Source organism: Boleophthalmus pectinirostris, unplaced genomic scaffold (assembly GCF_026225935.1).
Source record: "Boleophthalmus pectinirostris isolate CB_2022bp ecotype Guang Dong unplaced genomic scaffold, ASM2622593v1 HiC_scaffold_16, whole genome shotgun sequence".
Classification (NCBI taxonomy): Eukaryota; Metazoa; Chordata; class Actinopteri; order Gobiiformes; family Gobiidae; genus Boleophthalmus; species Boleophthalmus pectinirostris.
The window spans coordinates 20,821,554-20,837,879 of record NW_026571095.1 but is presented as its reverse complement, the minus strand read 5'-3'; the positions used below and the strand labels follow the sequence as shown (position 1 = coordinate 20,837,879).

At 35.1% G+C, this 16,326-nt stretch overlaps 3 protein-coding genes across 10 annotated transcripts; all 3 read left to right on the top strand.

The window, feature by feature from the left end:
* Positions 1 to 593: 593 nt before the first annotated feature.
* Positions 594 to 6,013, top strand: mcoln3a (mucolipin TRP cation channel 3a). Of its 2 annotated transcripts, XM_055151572.1 has the most exons (12): positions 594 to 1,071; positions 1,760 to 1,927; positions 2,019 to 2,172; positions 2,490 to 2,568; positions 2,883 to 2,979; positions 3,066 to 3,165; positions 3,691 to 3,803; positions 3,878 to 4,027; positions 4,156 to 4,257; positions 4,430 to 4,552; positions 5,150 to 5,356; positions 5,813 to 6,013. In XM_055151572.1, exons 1-12 carry the CDS (start codon positions 850 to 852, stop codon positions 5,933 to 5,935), a joined length of 1,638 nt encoding a protein of 545 aa, XP_055007547.1. In that variant the 5' UTR covers positions 594 to 849; the 3' UTR covers positions 5,936 to 6,013. The 2 variants fall into 2 exon arrangements, with proteins under 2 accessions (XP_055007547.1, XP_055007548.1); XM_055151573.1 differs by lacking the exon at positions 5,150 to 5,356.
* A 467-nt stretch (positions 6,014 to 6,480) lies between these two features.
* On the top strand, positions 6,481 to 13,270 carry ssx2ipa (synovial sarcoma, X breakpoint 2 interacting protein a). Of its 7 annotated transcripts, none has more exons than XM_055152143.1 (14): positions 6,481 to 6,561; positions 7,569 to 7,721; positions 7,906 to 8,063; positions 8,622 to 8,828; positions 9,699 to 9,809; positions 9,900 to 10,035; positions 10,112 to 10,187; positions 10,409 to 10,586; positions 10,951 to 11,098; positions 11,336 to 11,454; positions 11,734 to 11,907; positions 11,998 to 12,118; positions 12,388 to 12,544; positions 12,779 to 13,270. In XM_055152143.1, exons 2-14 carry the CDS (start codon positions 7,679 to 7,681, stop codon positions 12,924 to 12,926), a joined length of 1,776 nt encoding a protein of 591 aa, XP_055008118.1. In that variant the 5' UTR covers positions 6,481 to 6,561; positions 7,569 to 7,678; the 3' UTR covers positions 12,927 to 13,270. The 7 variants fall into 7 exon arrangements, with proteins under 7 accessions (XP_055008118.1, XP_055008120.1, XP_055008117.1 ...); XM_055152145.1 differs by having other exon boundaries at positions 6,508 to 6,743; positions 7,632 to 7,721; XM_055152142.1 differs by having other exon boundaries at positions 6,508 to 6,743.
* Positions 13,271 to 13,720: 450 nt separating this feature from the next.
* Positions 13,721 to 15,722, top strand: LOC110164147 (guanine nucleotide-binding protein G(I)/G(S)/G(O) subunit gamma-5-like). Its single transcript, XM_020929180.2, has 3 exons — positions 13,721 to 13,882; positions 14,557 to 14,692; positions 15,452 to 15,722. Exons 1-2 carry the CDS (start codon positions 13,805 to 13,807, stop codon positions 14,680 to 14,682), a joined length of 204 nt encoding a protein of 67 aa, XP_020784839.1. The 5' UTR covers positions 13,721 to 13,804; the 3' UTR covers positions 14,683 to 14,692; positions 15,452 to 15,722.
* The last annotated feature ends 604 nt before the right edge of the window (positions 15,723 to 16,326 follow it).

Here is a 16,326-nt window from a genome sequence, read left to right as displayed (position 1 = left end):
GCAAGGTATGAACCAAAGTACAAATATATGAAACAATTAGCATCTGCAATGGTCTGTAAATAGTAAGAGATTGTTAAATTTTCATTTGATTTATTCATTTTGAGCAGATTAATGAACACAAGAAGTAAACATATATCATCTAGTGCGCTTAATGTACATTTACATGCATCGATATTGAAACTATATTTTAAACCATACAGTGCACAAAATCTGCATGTTTACTGTGACTTGTGCATTTGTGTAAAAAAAGAAAAAAACACAAACAAAAAACAGTGGTGTAGTGACTGTAGTTTGACAGTTCAGGCTTTAGACCACAGTTCCTGAGGTTCACAGTTCCCTGAGAAACGGCTCATGTTAACAAGTAAGTAATATTATATGTACCACACTGTTTATTTGAAATTTCATCAGTCAAACCTATTTTGTATAGCACTTCATAACCAAAGGGATTTCCTAATTTGCATTTAAAGCATAAACAACTACTTTTTGTGCTTTCGGAATATAGCATAAAATAGGAGTAGGGGAAATTCTGTTTTACACACACACACACACACACACACACATATATATATATCTTTTGTAGTTGCCAAGTTATATCATGTATATATTTATTTCATTTTGTGTTTCAAAATAACCACTTTCTAAATCTCTTTATTTGCATTGAATATAATTGGTCTAGTTTTTCATATTTTTTATAACCTATACACATATTTATTGTCAAAATGAGCAACAGTCAGCTTATGTAAGAAAACCAGTTTGATAAACATCAGAATGACTGGAATGGCTATACCCTGAAAGTGAACTAACAACAGGCGTTAAAGCTACATTTTGTCTTTCTGTGAGTGCAGTGCGATGGAGGAGTCTGAGCCTTTGGTCCCACGCAGGTCTGGACTCGAGAGGACACAGTACGGATGGAGTGGTCACATTCGAAGCCTGGAGTCCCACATGGTCGAGGACTTCAGGAGAAAACTCAAATATTTCTTCATGAATCCCTGTGAAAAATACAAAGCAAGAGGCCGCAAACCCTGGAAACTCTTGATACAGGTTTTCAAGATTGTAATCATCACTGTTCAAGTAAGTAATGACAATATATAAGTTTAATAAGTTTTTAAAGTGATGTTTTTGGGTGTCAACTGTGTAACTTTCCTGGTGTAGGGAACAGCACCTGCTTGTCTCCATGGAGATGTTATTGAGATATTTGTTGAGAATCTTCCACAGTATGTCTTTAAACTCATCTATCTCCATGGAGTCCAGCAGGTGACGGTCAGATCCATGGATAGATGACCCCACATTTCGTAAGAATGCTTGTATTTTTAAGGCATAAAAACAATTGTAATGAAACACCTAAAAGTGCAGATATGTTTAACAATGTGGAAAATTTCAGGTAAAGCAATAACATTTCCACGGAGACAAGCAGGAGACAAGCAGGTGTCACGCACTCCAGAGAAGCTAAACAATGCATATTTTATTTAGTTATTGTTCAATCTAGTCTGTGTTTATGTCAGGTTTAGAGCAGAAAGAGGAACCAACTACAGGACTGCCCTTGCAAAGATGGTGCCAGGGCAGTTTAGTCCTTGTTTAGACCTGTTTTGTGGTCAGTTTTTTTCTGATTTAGTGTTGTATTGATTTCAGTTTCATTCCCTGTATTGACATGATTTACACATGCTTCCAAATAGTAGGAAAAAATCCAAATAGTTGTGGAAAGTTTGCTAATCACTATTTATATTTTTTATTAAATATATGTAAATTTGATCATTTTCAGTTGGTGTCTTTTGGACTGAGCAATGAAATGATGGTCACATTTAAAGATGAAAGCTTGCTGACGTTCAAACATCTATTTCTCAAAGGATTCAAGGACCATCAAATGCAAACTTATGCTATTTACACCAAAGCAGATTTATATAATCACATCTACTTTGTGACTGACAGGGTAAATATTATATGAAGTCATTTTAAAAATACTTACTTCTACTTCTAATGCTGTGTAATGCTTATTTTTATATTTGTGTTGTATTTTAAAGTACCTCCATCTCCAGAACTTGACAATGGGTAATCTTGCATATGCAGTGGTGGATGGGAGAACAACTCCTTTGTCTCTGTGTAAAGTTTTCTATAGAAACAGCAGTGTTGATCCAAGCAACGAAACATTCAACATTGACCCACATATTGAAAGAGGTACACTTAATCATTTCTCCATACTCCATACCTCCTTTAGTACACTCTGTAATAGTTACTACATTTTGCTTTTTTTTTTTTATAAAAAGTAAAGAGTTCTCTTTATTTGGTGTAGTTGAGTATAAGTTGTACTGGAGCCAGTTGCATAAATTTGCCCAGGTATCAATTTTATACTGCTTTATTGTGCAAGTATATTCATATGTTTTTGATTTTAATTAACATATCAGCAGGACATGGACTGCTTATCATTGGTCAAGGGAGAGCTTGCTGTTTTAGCCAATACTATGCTACGTCTACCACTTGTTTTTCTGTTATAGAGTGTATCAATGTTTACCCTATGGGATCAGTGGACACAAGCTTAGGTACACGCACCAACTTCTCTTTGGATTTCAGAAGGTCAGTATGTCAACATATTAAGAATATTACTCGCTTTCTTTTCTTGCAAAGGAGCACTTCTAGAAGCCTTCTATTCTCAATGGAGATACTGTTGTTTTGTATGAAATGTTCTACAAAATAGCATAAAAGTTAACAATCTCCATGGAGAGAAGTAGTGACTCCACCACACCAAATATTTTTGACAAATAAAACACCTGCAACTGAATAATTCAAAGAAGTCCAGCTACAAGTCTACCAAGAAAACATACATAGTGAACCTTTAATAAAATGCTGAATATTAATATAGATTATGATTTTCTTCCCTGCCTGTTCAGACTTCTGTCAGTGAACATCTATCTCACTTTGAAGTCCATAAACTTACAGACAGTTCGACACCATGAGCTGCCGGACTGTTATGACTTTAAAATCCAGGTGAAAATCACAATACCACGTAACTTTTTAGTGAAGTGTCTATCACAGCACACAGTTAGTACATGACTATATTGTTTGTCTTTCAGATAATTTTTGACAACAGCGCCCACAGTGGAATGGTTAAAGTGGATGTTAAAAATAACGTGAGCATATATGAATGTAAAGACTGGAGAGTTGAAGGCACTTGTAAGTTGAAAACATTTCCCATCCAGTAATAAATTTGTTCCAGTAGAGAGCAGTGCTGTTGTGTTTGTACAGCTGTGATGCTGAATCTCAGTCTATAATCTCAACAAATGTGGAAAGTCACTATTCTTGTCTTGAGGTCAACTAAGAAGTTGGCAATGTGGGAAGGATGTAGGTTGTAGTAACAGTTTATGACTTAATGAGTTTATAACCATCTTGTAATGTAGTTTTTGTCATAGTGTATACAGTAGCGTTAACAGTCATAATGATGATGGTCTTGTAGTAGAGAGATAACTGTTGCTAGTACTGCAATGATAAAGATTATACCATTACTTTAAACTTAAATTAATAAAATTTTTATTATTGTATTTACTGGCAAAAGAAAAAGTTGTGACTTAAGTTGTGACTCATTTAGCAAAGTACCCAATTGTAAATTTTATTGGAAAACTGAAGTAATGCTATTTTATATGTTCATAAAAGTACTTTCTCAGTTATTCTTTTTGTTTGCTCATTGTTTTTCATTTGTAGCTGGGAAAAACAACTATGGACTGCTGGTGTTTGATTCAGTTGTCATTTTGGCCTGTTTCGCCTCCCTCATCCTGTGCCTTCGCTCTGTCATCAATGGCATACAACTTCAATTTGTAAGTATGAAAAATTGTATATTTTTTAAAATTCCCTTTACATATACAAATTGTATTATTGTTCTCTTTTTTAGGAGTTCAACATATTTTTCCATGCATATTTTAATAAAATTGTGAGCTGGTCGGACCGTATGGAGTTTATCAATGGCTGGTACATCCTGATAATCATCAGTGACATTTTGACCATCATCGGGTCAGTAACGAAGATTGGGATCCAGACAAAGGTATCTGTTCTAACAAGTTTAATATTTCATATTCAATATAGTTTCCCACACTGTTTGTGTAAAGCACTTATGTATAATGTACCTTATACTGTCATAACATTGCTTAAATTTACACTTTGTTGTTGCAGTTTCTGACCAACTATGATGTCTGCAGTATTTTGCTGGGAACTGCCACAATGCTGGTATGGGTTGGAGTCATTCGTTATTTTGGATTCTTCAAGAAATACAATGTAAGGGCTGCTATAAATGTATATGTATAAATGTTTTGAATGTTTTTTCAAGATTTAGAAATGTATATTGCAAGTAGGTAACATTCACCTATTCAGTTTCACTTGGTTCATGTAAACTAATTCAACTCTTTAAAAATATCACTTTCATGTCATTCCTTTGTTTTTTGTTTAGATTTTGATATTGACCCTGAGAGCAGCTTTTCCAAATGTGATAAGATTTTGCTGTTGTGCTGCGATGATCTACCTCGGTTACTGCTTTTGCGGATGGATCATACTCGGACCACATCACGACAAAGTAACTTCACATCCATAAACTTTTGTTAAGAAGGTTATTATTATATTCCTAAAGCTAGATGTGAGGTGATTTATTACGTGGATTTCAAACTTTTCACACCATCTATAATATTTAACTTTTCCACCAAATTTAACCCCAAGACTTTATCAGGCCTAACCAGGGCTGAACTTGATCTAAAATCAGACTAAAGCATGGATAAAGTAGATTTAGATCATGTTTAACCCAGAGAAGGACAAAAATATTAATGGAATCATCTTTAAATTAAATACTTACTATAAACTGTAGAGGACCACTGGCATCACCAGAAACACTTCTCTAGGTACAAGCTGTGTCTTTTAACATGCAACAGTTATCTAATTTAGCAAAATATATTTCTTGGTACATTTTTGCGCAATGATCAACTGCAAAAAAAATAAAAAATTAAAAATACTATTATTTCTATAAAAAATATCAATTAAAAAAAAAAAATATAATATATATATATATATATATATATATATATATATATATATATATATATATATATATATATATATATATATATACATATATATATATATATATATTTATTTTTTTTTTTTTTTTTTTTTTTTACAGTTCAGGACACTGGACAAAGTGACTGAATGTCTGTTTTCTCTGATTAATGGGGACGACATGTATGCCACCTTCTTGAACCTGAGGGACAAGAGCTACATGGTGTGGCTGTTCAGCAGGCTCTATCTATACTCCTTCATTTCTCTTTTTATTTACATGGTGCTCAGCCTGTTCATAGCCCTCATCACTGACACATATGAGACCATCAAGGTTAGTGAAATTATGTCATGATTTAAACAATTGTCTTCAAAATATATACATTCCATGTGTGTCTATAATGTCCTAACAGAAAAAACACAGTTCAATTCTACAATATTAAAAACATGCAAAATCCCTCTGATTGGTTGCCTGGTCAGATCAGCGTGAAAGGATTCAGTTCAATTGCAGTGAATGATTTATCTTAAAGGGATAATATCTTAACTTAATCACAGGAACGGAACTTTAGCAAGCCTGAATGTGACTACATTGTAATATAATGAGTTATTTTGTCTAGTCAGTAATAGAAATGATCAGGTTCAACATTAGTGAAATTTTTCATGGCAAAGTACAATGTAATCAATGGGAAAAGCTGTCCCTTGCCCCTCCTCTGAGAGTCATCATCACATTATAGAAACTGAAAACCAACAATAACAGCAATGTATTTGTTATTTCCTTATGTCTCTCCAGCACCATCAGCAGGAAAAGGTGCCAGCCTCTGAGCTTCAGGCCTTCATAGCTGAGTGCAGAGACCAGCCTGAGTCTGGGAGATACCAGACCAATAAGTCCTCTTCTTGCTGCTGCTCTGGATGAAGAATGTAAACAATGCATGGTTAATCTGCATACAAGTACATGGTCATAGTCATATATGAATAAAATAATGTGTCTCAATAGTTACTCAAAACTTAGCTTGATAATAATTTGCTCACTATAAAATATCAATTTTTTATTTTTATTTTATTTTATTTTTTTCAAATTAATGTAAATAATTTGCAATACGAATTATGAAATGAAATTATGCATGCTTTACTTTTGTTATTGAATTTTTAAATAGATTTTAATATAATAGTCAAATATTAATAAAATAATATAAATAATAATTATAAAAATGTGTTTTATACATATTTTCGTATTTATAATTTATTTTCATTTATTTATTTCATTTTATGTTTAATAGTACTCCTCTAGCCAGAGATGATTTCATGCATTTATTAAAATATGTTTTGAAATATGTTTTGGATGTTTCTGGTCCGTCTCTCTGAACACCTGACAGTGCGTCCCATTTGCATAATCCTCCTGTACGTGCTCACGTCCAATGCACGTCTCCAGTACTGACGCTGCCTCCAATCACAATGGCGTTTGGTGCGAGGCCAAAGAAGACGAGACTTAAAAAAAAACATCAGCTCCTCGCTCAGACTCAGACAACTCCAGCTGCAGAGGTAACAGCCTGCATTTTGTCCCGTGTCAGTATTAAATGAAACAGATTTGTAACCTCAATTTTATGAAGGATTACTTACTGGATTCAACACATCGCTCCCTTTGCTGGGGTTTTATTGTTTTTTTTACGCCTGACAAAAACAGTGTTGACCTTTTTTTCGTGGTTGGACTTAATTGCCCCAGGGTAAGGTACGTTAACGCCTAGCTTTGCTTTCTACAGGTTAGCAAATATTGTAATTCGTGTCATATGTATTTTTTGATCACGTTGTTATTCAATTCAGATTCACTTTTTAAATGGCAAACAAAACTGACCAGCCTTTTAACCAAGTAAGTTAGTAACTTAAACTGTCGATCTAGTTAGTTCGGGAAAATATCCCAATTTCCTTGTTGGAATTGGGTAAATATCAACTAACTATTTAGATTTGATGATCAAGGTATTATTTTATGTCTAGTCGTGCAATCTGCTTAATAATTTGGTTTAATACTTGCAGAAATTGTTATCTCAGACACTGAACAGAAAGACACTTATTGGGGCCTGGTTTTGGAGATAAGCCATTGAATGCTTGCTGCAATACAAAAACACCTTGCAGTTTTAAATGCGTGACATTTCTGTGTATACAACCCTATATTTATTTTAGCTCTTTTGTTGAACCTTCCAATGTTCTCTCACCAACTCTAGTTTAAAACAAGTTGGGATAGTAAAGTACAGTGCTGCTCCGTGGGAGTGCCAGGTAAGAGTCATTGAAATGTCTGGTTAATCATGTTTTGACGACACTTATTGTCCTAAAGCAGCGAAAGTTATACAAAACAAATCCCATGCCTGTATTATCATGCCTATCCCAATTTCCTCAAGTGGGACATGTCAGCTAATCCCCTGGGATCAGCCTCCTTATCTCATTGCAATGCATTTTATTGGATATTTGAACCAATGGGAGTTCCCTCTTAAACCTCAATCCGGTTTTGTCAAAGGATGTATTATGTAGCCTCTCAATCTCTATGCCTTTTTCAGTGCCCAGTTCCCAATTGGTGCTTTTGGTCCTCTGCATGGCTGCCAATCTAACTTTATTCATAGGAGGTAACTCGTGACCTGCCAGTATAGTGTCCTGATATGTTGGTGATATGGGAGATTGGTGGACAAGGGTGCCAAATGAAACAACTATTGGTAATATTTCATTTTTAAATATTGTCTGCTATAAAAAGATGAACTGATTTAGCTGCTAGAGATGGCCTAGTTTCTTGTCTTATTTTAGAACAGCAACCTACTTTAGCTTTGTCTGTTTGATGAACAACATAAAATACAGTACTGTCCACCTAACACTGTAACATTACTTGTTTGTGCTTTACAGGGAATTATGAGACTTCCCATGTGACGATGTCCCCTTCCAAGCTGAACAACATTATGTCTTTCTACTCCCCTTTGGGGCTGTCCACAACATCCTACAATGTTATCAATGCCTTTTGCACTGAAGACAACATCCCCCAGTGTATTTCTTATGTTAACCAGGTAAGTACAGTCTATTCAGTACTTTAAAAAGAAAAAAGTGTAAAGTAAGACCTTAAACACGAGGCAATACATGGGTCACAAGAACAAGACAAGATTTAGACATGAATTACATTCTGGTAATTTCCTATGTATCGCATGTTTTTATGCCATAGCATATTTTTGTTATTTTCAGTAAAACCATATCCACTTCTATGGCAAAATATCAGTGTGATTATTGCACTCATCTTTCTAATGCAACTAAATCTATATTATATGCAAATTGGCAACTTGAAAAAGGAAAATATGACATAACACATTACTGCATAGCAGTACTAATGAAAGATCGTTGAAATGTATTTCTAGTTGTGATTTAAGTGTTTTTATTAGACTTAGACGTGAATTTAAAAATGTTAACATCAGAATCAGCAAGTTCTAATATCTTGCTCTCAATATCATTGTGGTTTTCTTATTCTTGTCTTCATTACTGCAAATTTGTGTTGTCTTTTCAAACAAATTGGTTTAGTTCTAGTTGTAATGAATATTGCAGCCCTCTTAATTCACTTATATTTTGGTGAACAGGAGCTGGACTCTCTGGGCTTGGCTTCATGTATAGAGGTCAGTGCAGCAGGGAAGACAGACCTGAGCTCTGTCCCAGCTCTGAATGCCTTTTATGAGCTGCTGCAGATCCACAGACGGGACATGACCATGGTGGAGGAGCTCGAGAGGGACCAGCTCAAGAAATCCAGCACTTTAGAGCATGTGCAGATGAGCAACTCCAGACTCAAAGTTAGCATCACAGTTTGTTTACATTAATATTCATTCTTGGGAGCAAATCTAAAATCTTCTTATTTATTAAATTTCATAACTTCCAACAATATCTGTGTAAGCCTTCAGTTGTCCAGGTATGATCCTTGGCAAATGAAAAATTCAGTTCTGTCAACTGGGCAAAAGTTTTGCAGTAAAGACATTTGTCGCTCATCTAAGTGGCATCAGACCAGAACTGAAGAAGCTGCTTTGATGAACAGATTGCAAAATTTATCTTTCCCCCCTGCTAGTCTGTAGAGTAGGTCTGTTTGGTCTTAGAATCTCATTAATACTCGACCGTGCAATAAAATCTGCAAGCCAAAGCTGAAGCTCATCATAAACTTGTACATGCCTGACCACTTTGTAGCCATACAGTTGGCGTTTTTCTTTCCACGCTGCTGTGTAAGCAGTCTCATTCCATTGGATTTTCTGGTGCCACTGATTCTTTGTTCAACACTCTGCATAGATCAACCAGTTAATGAGACTGTTCCTTTCTGTGGGACCGCTGTATGGTCCCGTGTGACCCAAAGTGCATAACTGGCTGGCTCTAGTTCAACATTCTCATCCTTTGAAAACTCTGATGAGGTTTTGTGGTTACATTTTATATTATTAACTGCTAAAAACATTACAAAGTGAGTGCTGGCAAATGACATAACTTTGTATTCTTTCAAACTCGCCCCTTCCAAAAATGAAAGGTGTCAGTGAAAGGTGTCTCTATGCCCAATTAATTCGAACATTGCAAATGTTATTAATGCAAATGTTGCATTAATTTTACGACAAATGCCATTGAAATTGTATTTACTTTTTCCACTTGCTTCAAAGAATAATATTCAAATGTGCCTTTTGTCTTAGGACCAGTTGGAGTTGTCCATGAGGGAAAAGTGTGGTATGCACGAAACTGAGCGTCAGCTACAACTCAAGATTAAAACTTTACAGAGCTGCCTAAAAACTGAAAAGGAAGAGGTTTGTTTATTTGACTTCTTTAACTTCTTTCAATACATGCTACTTAATGTATCATAAATAACCCATTTTCCTTTCCCAATTTTCTTTTAGGTTCAGAAGCTTCAAAATATAATCACTAGTCGTGCCACACAGTACAACCATGACACTAAGCGGAAAGAAAGAGAAACAGCTAAACTTAAAGAACGCCTAAGCCAGCTCTTAGTCGACAGAAAGGACAAAAAACTCTGTAAGTAACTGTAGATGCACTGAATAATTTCAATAATTCTCTGTTAAAATGTGAAATCTTTTTACCTTATTAATAGCTATTGATGTCTTGAATTGTTTGGGCCGCGCTGATGGAAAAAGGAGCCATTGGAAAACTGCAAAAGCTACTGTCAGGTAGTAAAAAAAAAAAAAAGAGCTATATGAGCATTGGCAGTGTATAGCTACTCGTTTTGGAGTTATTTAATTAAATTTACAATAACTAGAATTACACCTTCTACTATTATCCTTCTATATTTATTATTTTAGGAATGCAAGCATATAATATAATAATTAGACGTTACACTTAATTACATGTACCTTCTCTACCCTTTTTTTGTATGTGGTTCCTTATCCAGCCATGAGGGGGACATGTACAAGTCTTTGCTGAGTGACTATGAGGCGAGCCAGAGGTCATTGATGGTGGAGAACGCAGAACTGAAGAAAGTGCTGCAGCAGATGAAGAAGGAGATGATCCACATTTTAAGTCCACGACCAACGTCAAAAGGAGCCAACGCTGATGACGGCCAGGATCAGGTATTTGTAATATTTCATTATCAACTTTGGCTTGGCTACTTCATGGAATTTGAATCATTTATTTCAAGGGTTGGGAAATGCTTCAAGCATTTTAAAAAAATTACTTGATGATAACTTGGAGTATATAGCATATTTTAAAGTAGCAGGGTCAGTACACTTTTTTTTTCTAAAATACTTGCATACTCCATAGTAGGATTACTTTGTGTGTGTCTTGCATATATATTTTTAGTAGAACAAGAAAGTTTAAAATCAAGTTATTTCAAAGCCAGTTGGGAATGTTGAATTTGAGTAAATGATTTAATAATTCTAATAAATGTAATTAATGTTTTTCCTTCAAAACTTTTATTCCAAACTTGCCATTCAGGGTGACTCAGACACAGAAGAGAGGGCAGGAGACTCTGGCAGAGAATCACTGGATAAGTCATGTGAACTGGCCCGAGAGCAGCTCACCAACAGCATTCGGCAGCAGTGGAGGAAAGTGCGCAGCCACATGGAGAGATTAGACAGCCAAGGTACAGTTTGTTAATTTTCATAGGTCATCACAAATGTCTATACATCTGTGGTGTTTGAGACCACATTGGAAATATAAATGATCTGGTTCAGTATAGATCAGATTTGTATAGTTGTTATGAATCTACAACATTATTCATACATACAGAAATATTGAATTCTGCCTCAAAACAGCCAGTATAATGTTTATTATACTGTGGTAGACCTACATTTAATTTATTCAAATATTGTGTCCAAAGCTTCTCAAAACCAAGAGGATGTAATCCCAAGACAGACGCATGATGATGAGATGGAGAAGATGAGGCAAGAAGTGCTGCAATGTAAAGAGTTTATCCAGACACAACAGCAGCTCCTGCAGGTCAGTATCTATAGTACACCGTGAAAAGTAGGGCGATATGACACAATTTCGTTCACAATCACAATTTATGATTTATTTTGTCTTGATAATAAAAATTGTGTTTATTAATAATTTCCTGAACATAAACAATGCAGATTTTGAATCATTGCCATTTAAAATACATTGCTCCAGACACATGCCTTTACTGACAGCCGGGTGGCTGTAGACCTTTTGATTTAATTGACCCAATTTGAAAACTCAGTTTTCAGTGATAGTGCTTTTTTTTTTTCCAATTTACAGCAACAACTACACACCTCCTTTGATGACGACACTGCTGCATTGCTGAACGACTGCTACACTCTGGAGGAGAAGGAACGTCTTAAAGAGGAGTGGAAACTTTTCGAAGAACAGAAAAGAAACTTTGAACAAGAGCGAAAGAACTTCACTGAAGCTGCTATTCGTCTGGAGAGAGATGTAAGGGGGGCTTAAATTTCTGGTATCTTTTTTTTTTTTTTTTTTTTTTTTTTTTGTGATGACATGTTAAATGTGTATTCTATTTTGCAGAAAAGAGCGTTTGAGGAGGATCGTGCTTCTTGGCTCAAAAATCAGTTTTTGACCATGACACCTTTTGCTGACCGCCGGAGAGGATCTTCGTCAGATGGTGGTCAAAGTTCACTATCCATAAGTATGTTTATGCCATTACAAATGATAATGCTTCTTGTTTGTCTTCATCATTTTGATCAATTGTGATGCAACCAACCAGCTAAAAAGTGACATAAGAATATGCGCAACTCAAAGCATGGACAAATTTGATATTCTAAACTTAATTTAAAAGAGAAGTTCAACGCATTTGTATAACAGCCAAATAGTAAATAGCTCTATCCTGATTTTGTATAGTGTAATAATTAATACAAATATGCATGTTTTTGTTAAATTTTATTAATTTATTCACAGGAAGTGAACCAGAACTACGAATGTCTTCCTCTTCATTTCATCTACCCAAAATCTCGACGTACTCGACCAACTTCTCCACTCCAAAACCTGAGCCTCGCTCAGCTGTGCCAACCACAACGGAGCTCTATCGAACACTCCGACTCATACCAGATACAAGGTACTAATGTCAAACTGTTAAATAATATTTCAATTTAACTACATTTTTGTTCCAGTAATTAACATTTGCATTTAGTTTTATATCTTGGAAATTTGTAATAACAACTACTTTTTACTCTTATTGGTTGGTTTCTGTATCTATACTTGGTAGATTTTTGACACGCCCAGTTCAATGCTGAAAAACTTGCCAATATTTCATAGATTGTTTTACCCTTTTATATGTCTTTTCTTTTAGCTCAAGACAGCTGAATCGGGGACGCTGGCAAGAATCAAGTACAATTGAGGATGGGGACAATCGGACCAAGACAAAAATCCGCTCCCGATGTGGAGAAATAAGCATATTCAGTTTGGGAGAAGAGGAGAACATGACAGAACTGACATGACAAATCACTGGTGCCTTTTTGTACAGCAGAAAACAATGAACATCAATCAAAACATATTTTTACCAAATGCAAAACCAAGACCACTTTAGACTATAAATGCACTTTATTGTCTAAACTCTAATCACAAAATCAAGCACTTTATTACTTTTATCATTATCTTTTTACAGTTTAAGAACAAGAATGTAAAATCAAATTGTACATAGAATTGTAATTGGCGTAACTGATAGAATTTTATTTAAATGATAAGGGTTTAGTTTACATTTCTTTGTTTACCTATTGAAGACTATATGGTATGTTTTGTAACATAGAGGTGTCTAATAAAATAAAGCTGATTTTTAATTTCACTAGTTTTAATAATGTATTTAATTACTAGTTACTAGTTTTGAATAGGCAAAATATTTTGTCTTACCCTAGTTATCTACAATTATTCTGTTTGCTTCAAATTTCTGTGGTACATGTTTTATTTAAAAACAAAACTATATATATTTTTCTATTTAGAATTGCCTAATCCAGGATTGTCTCATTTTAGATAATTTTAGACATAATTTAACTGACCAAATATTTTCTTAGGCGAGTCTCAGTGTAACAGATTGTAACAGAACAGTACAGTACAGTACTCACTCTGTATTTGATAACAAAGCAACTGAGCACAAAATTATGCATTAGAGTCTGCATTAGATAAAGTATTTTTGCTCCATATATGAAAAATGGCAAATTATGAGTGTATGGGTGCCCTCTTCTGGACATACAAAAAAACGACTGAAGTGTGCAAAACCGGAATCCGGATGTGATCATTTCTGCTTTTTGTCGGAGCATCCACCCACCTCCTGCAACCACAGCTCGCAACTCAGACTTTAGACCGAAAAAACAAAACAAACATGTCTACTTCAAATCTTATTGCCATGAAGAAAGTCGTACAGCAGTTGCGTTTCGAGGCCAGCATAAACAGAGTAAAGGTAATCGTCATATTTTAACTTTTTTGTTTTTGTTATAACGGGAAAGCAACAAATCCGCTATGGCTAACAAGGGGGTTACGATAACTGGGCGTAACTTCTTGTGGAAAGTAGTAACATTTTTAGTATGTTTTATAGAAAGTAGCCGATATTTGTGTGTTTATGACTGCAATATTAAAAGAAACCTTTCCCCTAAGAGTAACTTCAAATAATAGTATTTTTTTTTTTATTATTCTCGTGTTTTTTGATTAGCTTTAGCTGTTAGCACCTCAAATCTGGGGGGCTACTAGTAATAACCCAATGTTTTTAACATTCTATTCCTGAACAATTAACTTAGATTATTTCCACACCTCTGTTCTTGTGACTGATTATTTCTAATGTGTTTTAGTGTCCAGATTTTATTGGTGGTAAAAATCATGATTTAATTTACTCCGATCACTTTTGATTGTTGTTATGCTAATTCATTGTGACACAAATTATTATCAGGCCAACCTTTCAAAACTTCCCACAGTTGTGTAACTACAAAGCTTCCCACTATTTTTAAAGACTATGGTGTAATCCTGTGTATATTTTGCAACCCTTGCAAAAGTCTTTAGCCACAAACAACAAACAAGATTTTGTTGTAATTACAGTACATTTTCCTGATTAATACCTTTTTTTGTCCATGTGCTTTAAAGGTCTCTCAAGCGGCCGCAGATCTGCAGCAGTTTTGTGTTCAAAACGCCTTACATGACCCTCTGCTCACGGGCGTCTCATCCAGCACCAACCCCTTCAGGCCGCCCAAGGTCTGCTCCTTCTTATGAAACCTCCGAGGTACGTGTCCGCACACTGAAAACCATTCATCTGGCTTCTGAACAGCTGATGAGGGTTGTATGGATGTGGATGTGAGGAATGTGGTTAGAGAGATCAGGAGGCTATGTCATAAAATGAGTATAGGGAAATCAACTACGTCAACACAAGCAAATGCAGACCCCATAAAATTTCACAAACAAGAACTGATTTCTCTGCACTACTAAGACTCCACAAAGAAGCCCTCAAGCATTGTGAAAATCTACTTATGACTGGCCTTTTGTGATCTAAACTAATGAGTTAATCATAAGAATAATTGGCATCTTGATCACTTGCCCAAATAATTGTTAGTTACAACCATAAAATGGTGAATACTTCTAAATTAGTAGAATCTGGATAGTCTTTTGTGAAATCTAACTTAAATAGTGTGCATCCTAAAATGTCAATTAGTTGAATTATTGCTCTTAATGTATTAAATTTTTTATTGTGCCATGTGCCTACTACCCACCATGATATTCTTTGGGCATGTATTGTGTTCTCAATAACAATAATCTCCAAGGATTTTTGTTTTATTCACTTTGCTTATAGATAGATTTATTAAGAGACTAAATAGCAAATATGAAACATTAAACAAACAACTAACTAAACCCTGTATCAGTTTATTTCTCATAAACATAAAGAGAAATCTGTGTCCATTCTTATATATGTCCACGCAGAGTATGTGAATGTTTGTCATGTTATGGGCTGCTGTATTTTGATCCTTGACTGTTTTCTATGTTGTAGGCCTATACTTCGATGTGACAGGGAACAACGACCATGACACTGCTCCTCATGCCAAGCCATCACACTGCCACGGGACCCGACGGCACAAGACACTGGAAATGGACCATCAGCATTCTGCAGCAGCAACAAATAAAGAAGACCATTTTATTTTTCATGGCACAGTGTGGTTTTTAGAAGAAATTGTTGTGCCTTTTCTATTGTTCTATTTTAGCCATCATTGTTGTAACTTTTTGTATTTAATAATGAATAAAAACATTCTTTACTACTCAAATGTTTGGCTTACTGTGAAAGCAAGAAACAGTGCACTGTGTGTGTGTTTTCTAATAGATCAGCACCTGTTTGTTTCCAAGAAAATGTAACTGCTTTGCCTTGAAGTTGTAATCTACAGTATGGCATTGAACTTGTATATCTCTATGGAGACAAGCAGAGCGCATCACCAGGTCAAGTTTCAAGTCACATCTATGAAGAGTCAAGTTTGCAGTAGAAATGCTTATTTTTCAAGGTATTTTTGAGCAATAAAAACACATCGACTAAATGCAAAATGTTGATGTTTAATGCCATACTGTGGAACACCCCAGGCAATGCATTCAATTCTATGAAGAGTCTCTGTAATCCCTCAGTCGTCCAGGCATGACCCATAGCAAGACAAATAATAATTCTATCACAAAAACTTTTGACAGAATAGATTTTTTCTTTTGCAATACATGAGGAGAAACAAATAGACCCCCACCAGAAAAGTTTAGCGGTACACCTATAATGTGGTACTGTTGAAGGGAAATATTGGTTATGTTGGTTGACTGATAGGTATATACAAAACCCTGAGCTGCATTTAGATGATGACATGATCATAGATTGGACATGATGCAATACACCAG

Coding starts and splice junctions, on each gene's coding strand:
- mcoln3a (XM_055151572.1), top strand. CDS start 850: ATGGAGGAGTCTGAGCCTTTGGTCCCACGCAGGTCTGGACTCGAGAGG. Junction 1,072..1,759: donor TTGTAATCATCACTGTTCAA/GTAAGTAATGAC, acceptor GATCATTTTCAG/TTGGTGTCTTTTGGACTGAG. Junction 2,569..2,882: donor TTCTCTTTGGATTTCAGAAG/GTCAGTATGTCA, acceptor CTGCCTGTTCAG/ACTTCTGTCAGTGAACATCT.
- ssx2ipa (XM_055152143.1), top strand. CDS start 7,679: ATGGGAGATTGGTGGACAAGGGTGCCAAATGAAACAACTATTG. Junction 7,722..7,905: donor GCCAAATGAAACAACTATTG/GTAATATTTCAT, acceptor TGTGCTTTACAG/GGAATTATGAGACTTCCCAT. Junction 8,064..8,621: donor GTATTTCTTATGTTAACCAG/GTAAGTACAGTC, acceptor TTTGGTGAACAG/GAGCTGGACTCTCTGGGCTT.
- LOC110164147 (XM_020929180.2), top strand. CDS start 13,805: ATGTCTACTTCAAATCTTATTGCCATGAAGAAAGTCGTACAGCAGTTG. Junction 13,883..14,556: donor CCAGCATAAACAGAGTAAAG/GTAATCGTCATA, acceptor TGTGCTTTAAAG/GTCTCTCAAGCGGCCGCAGA.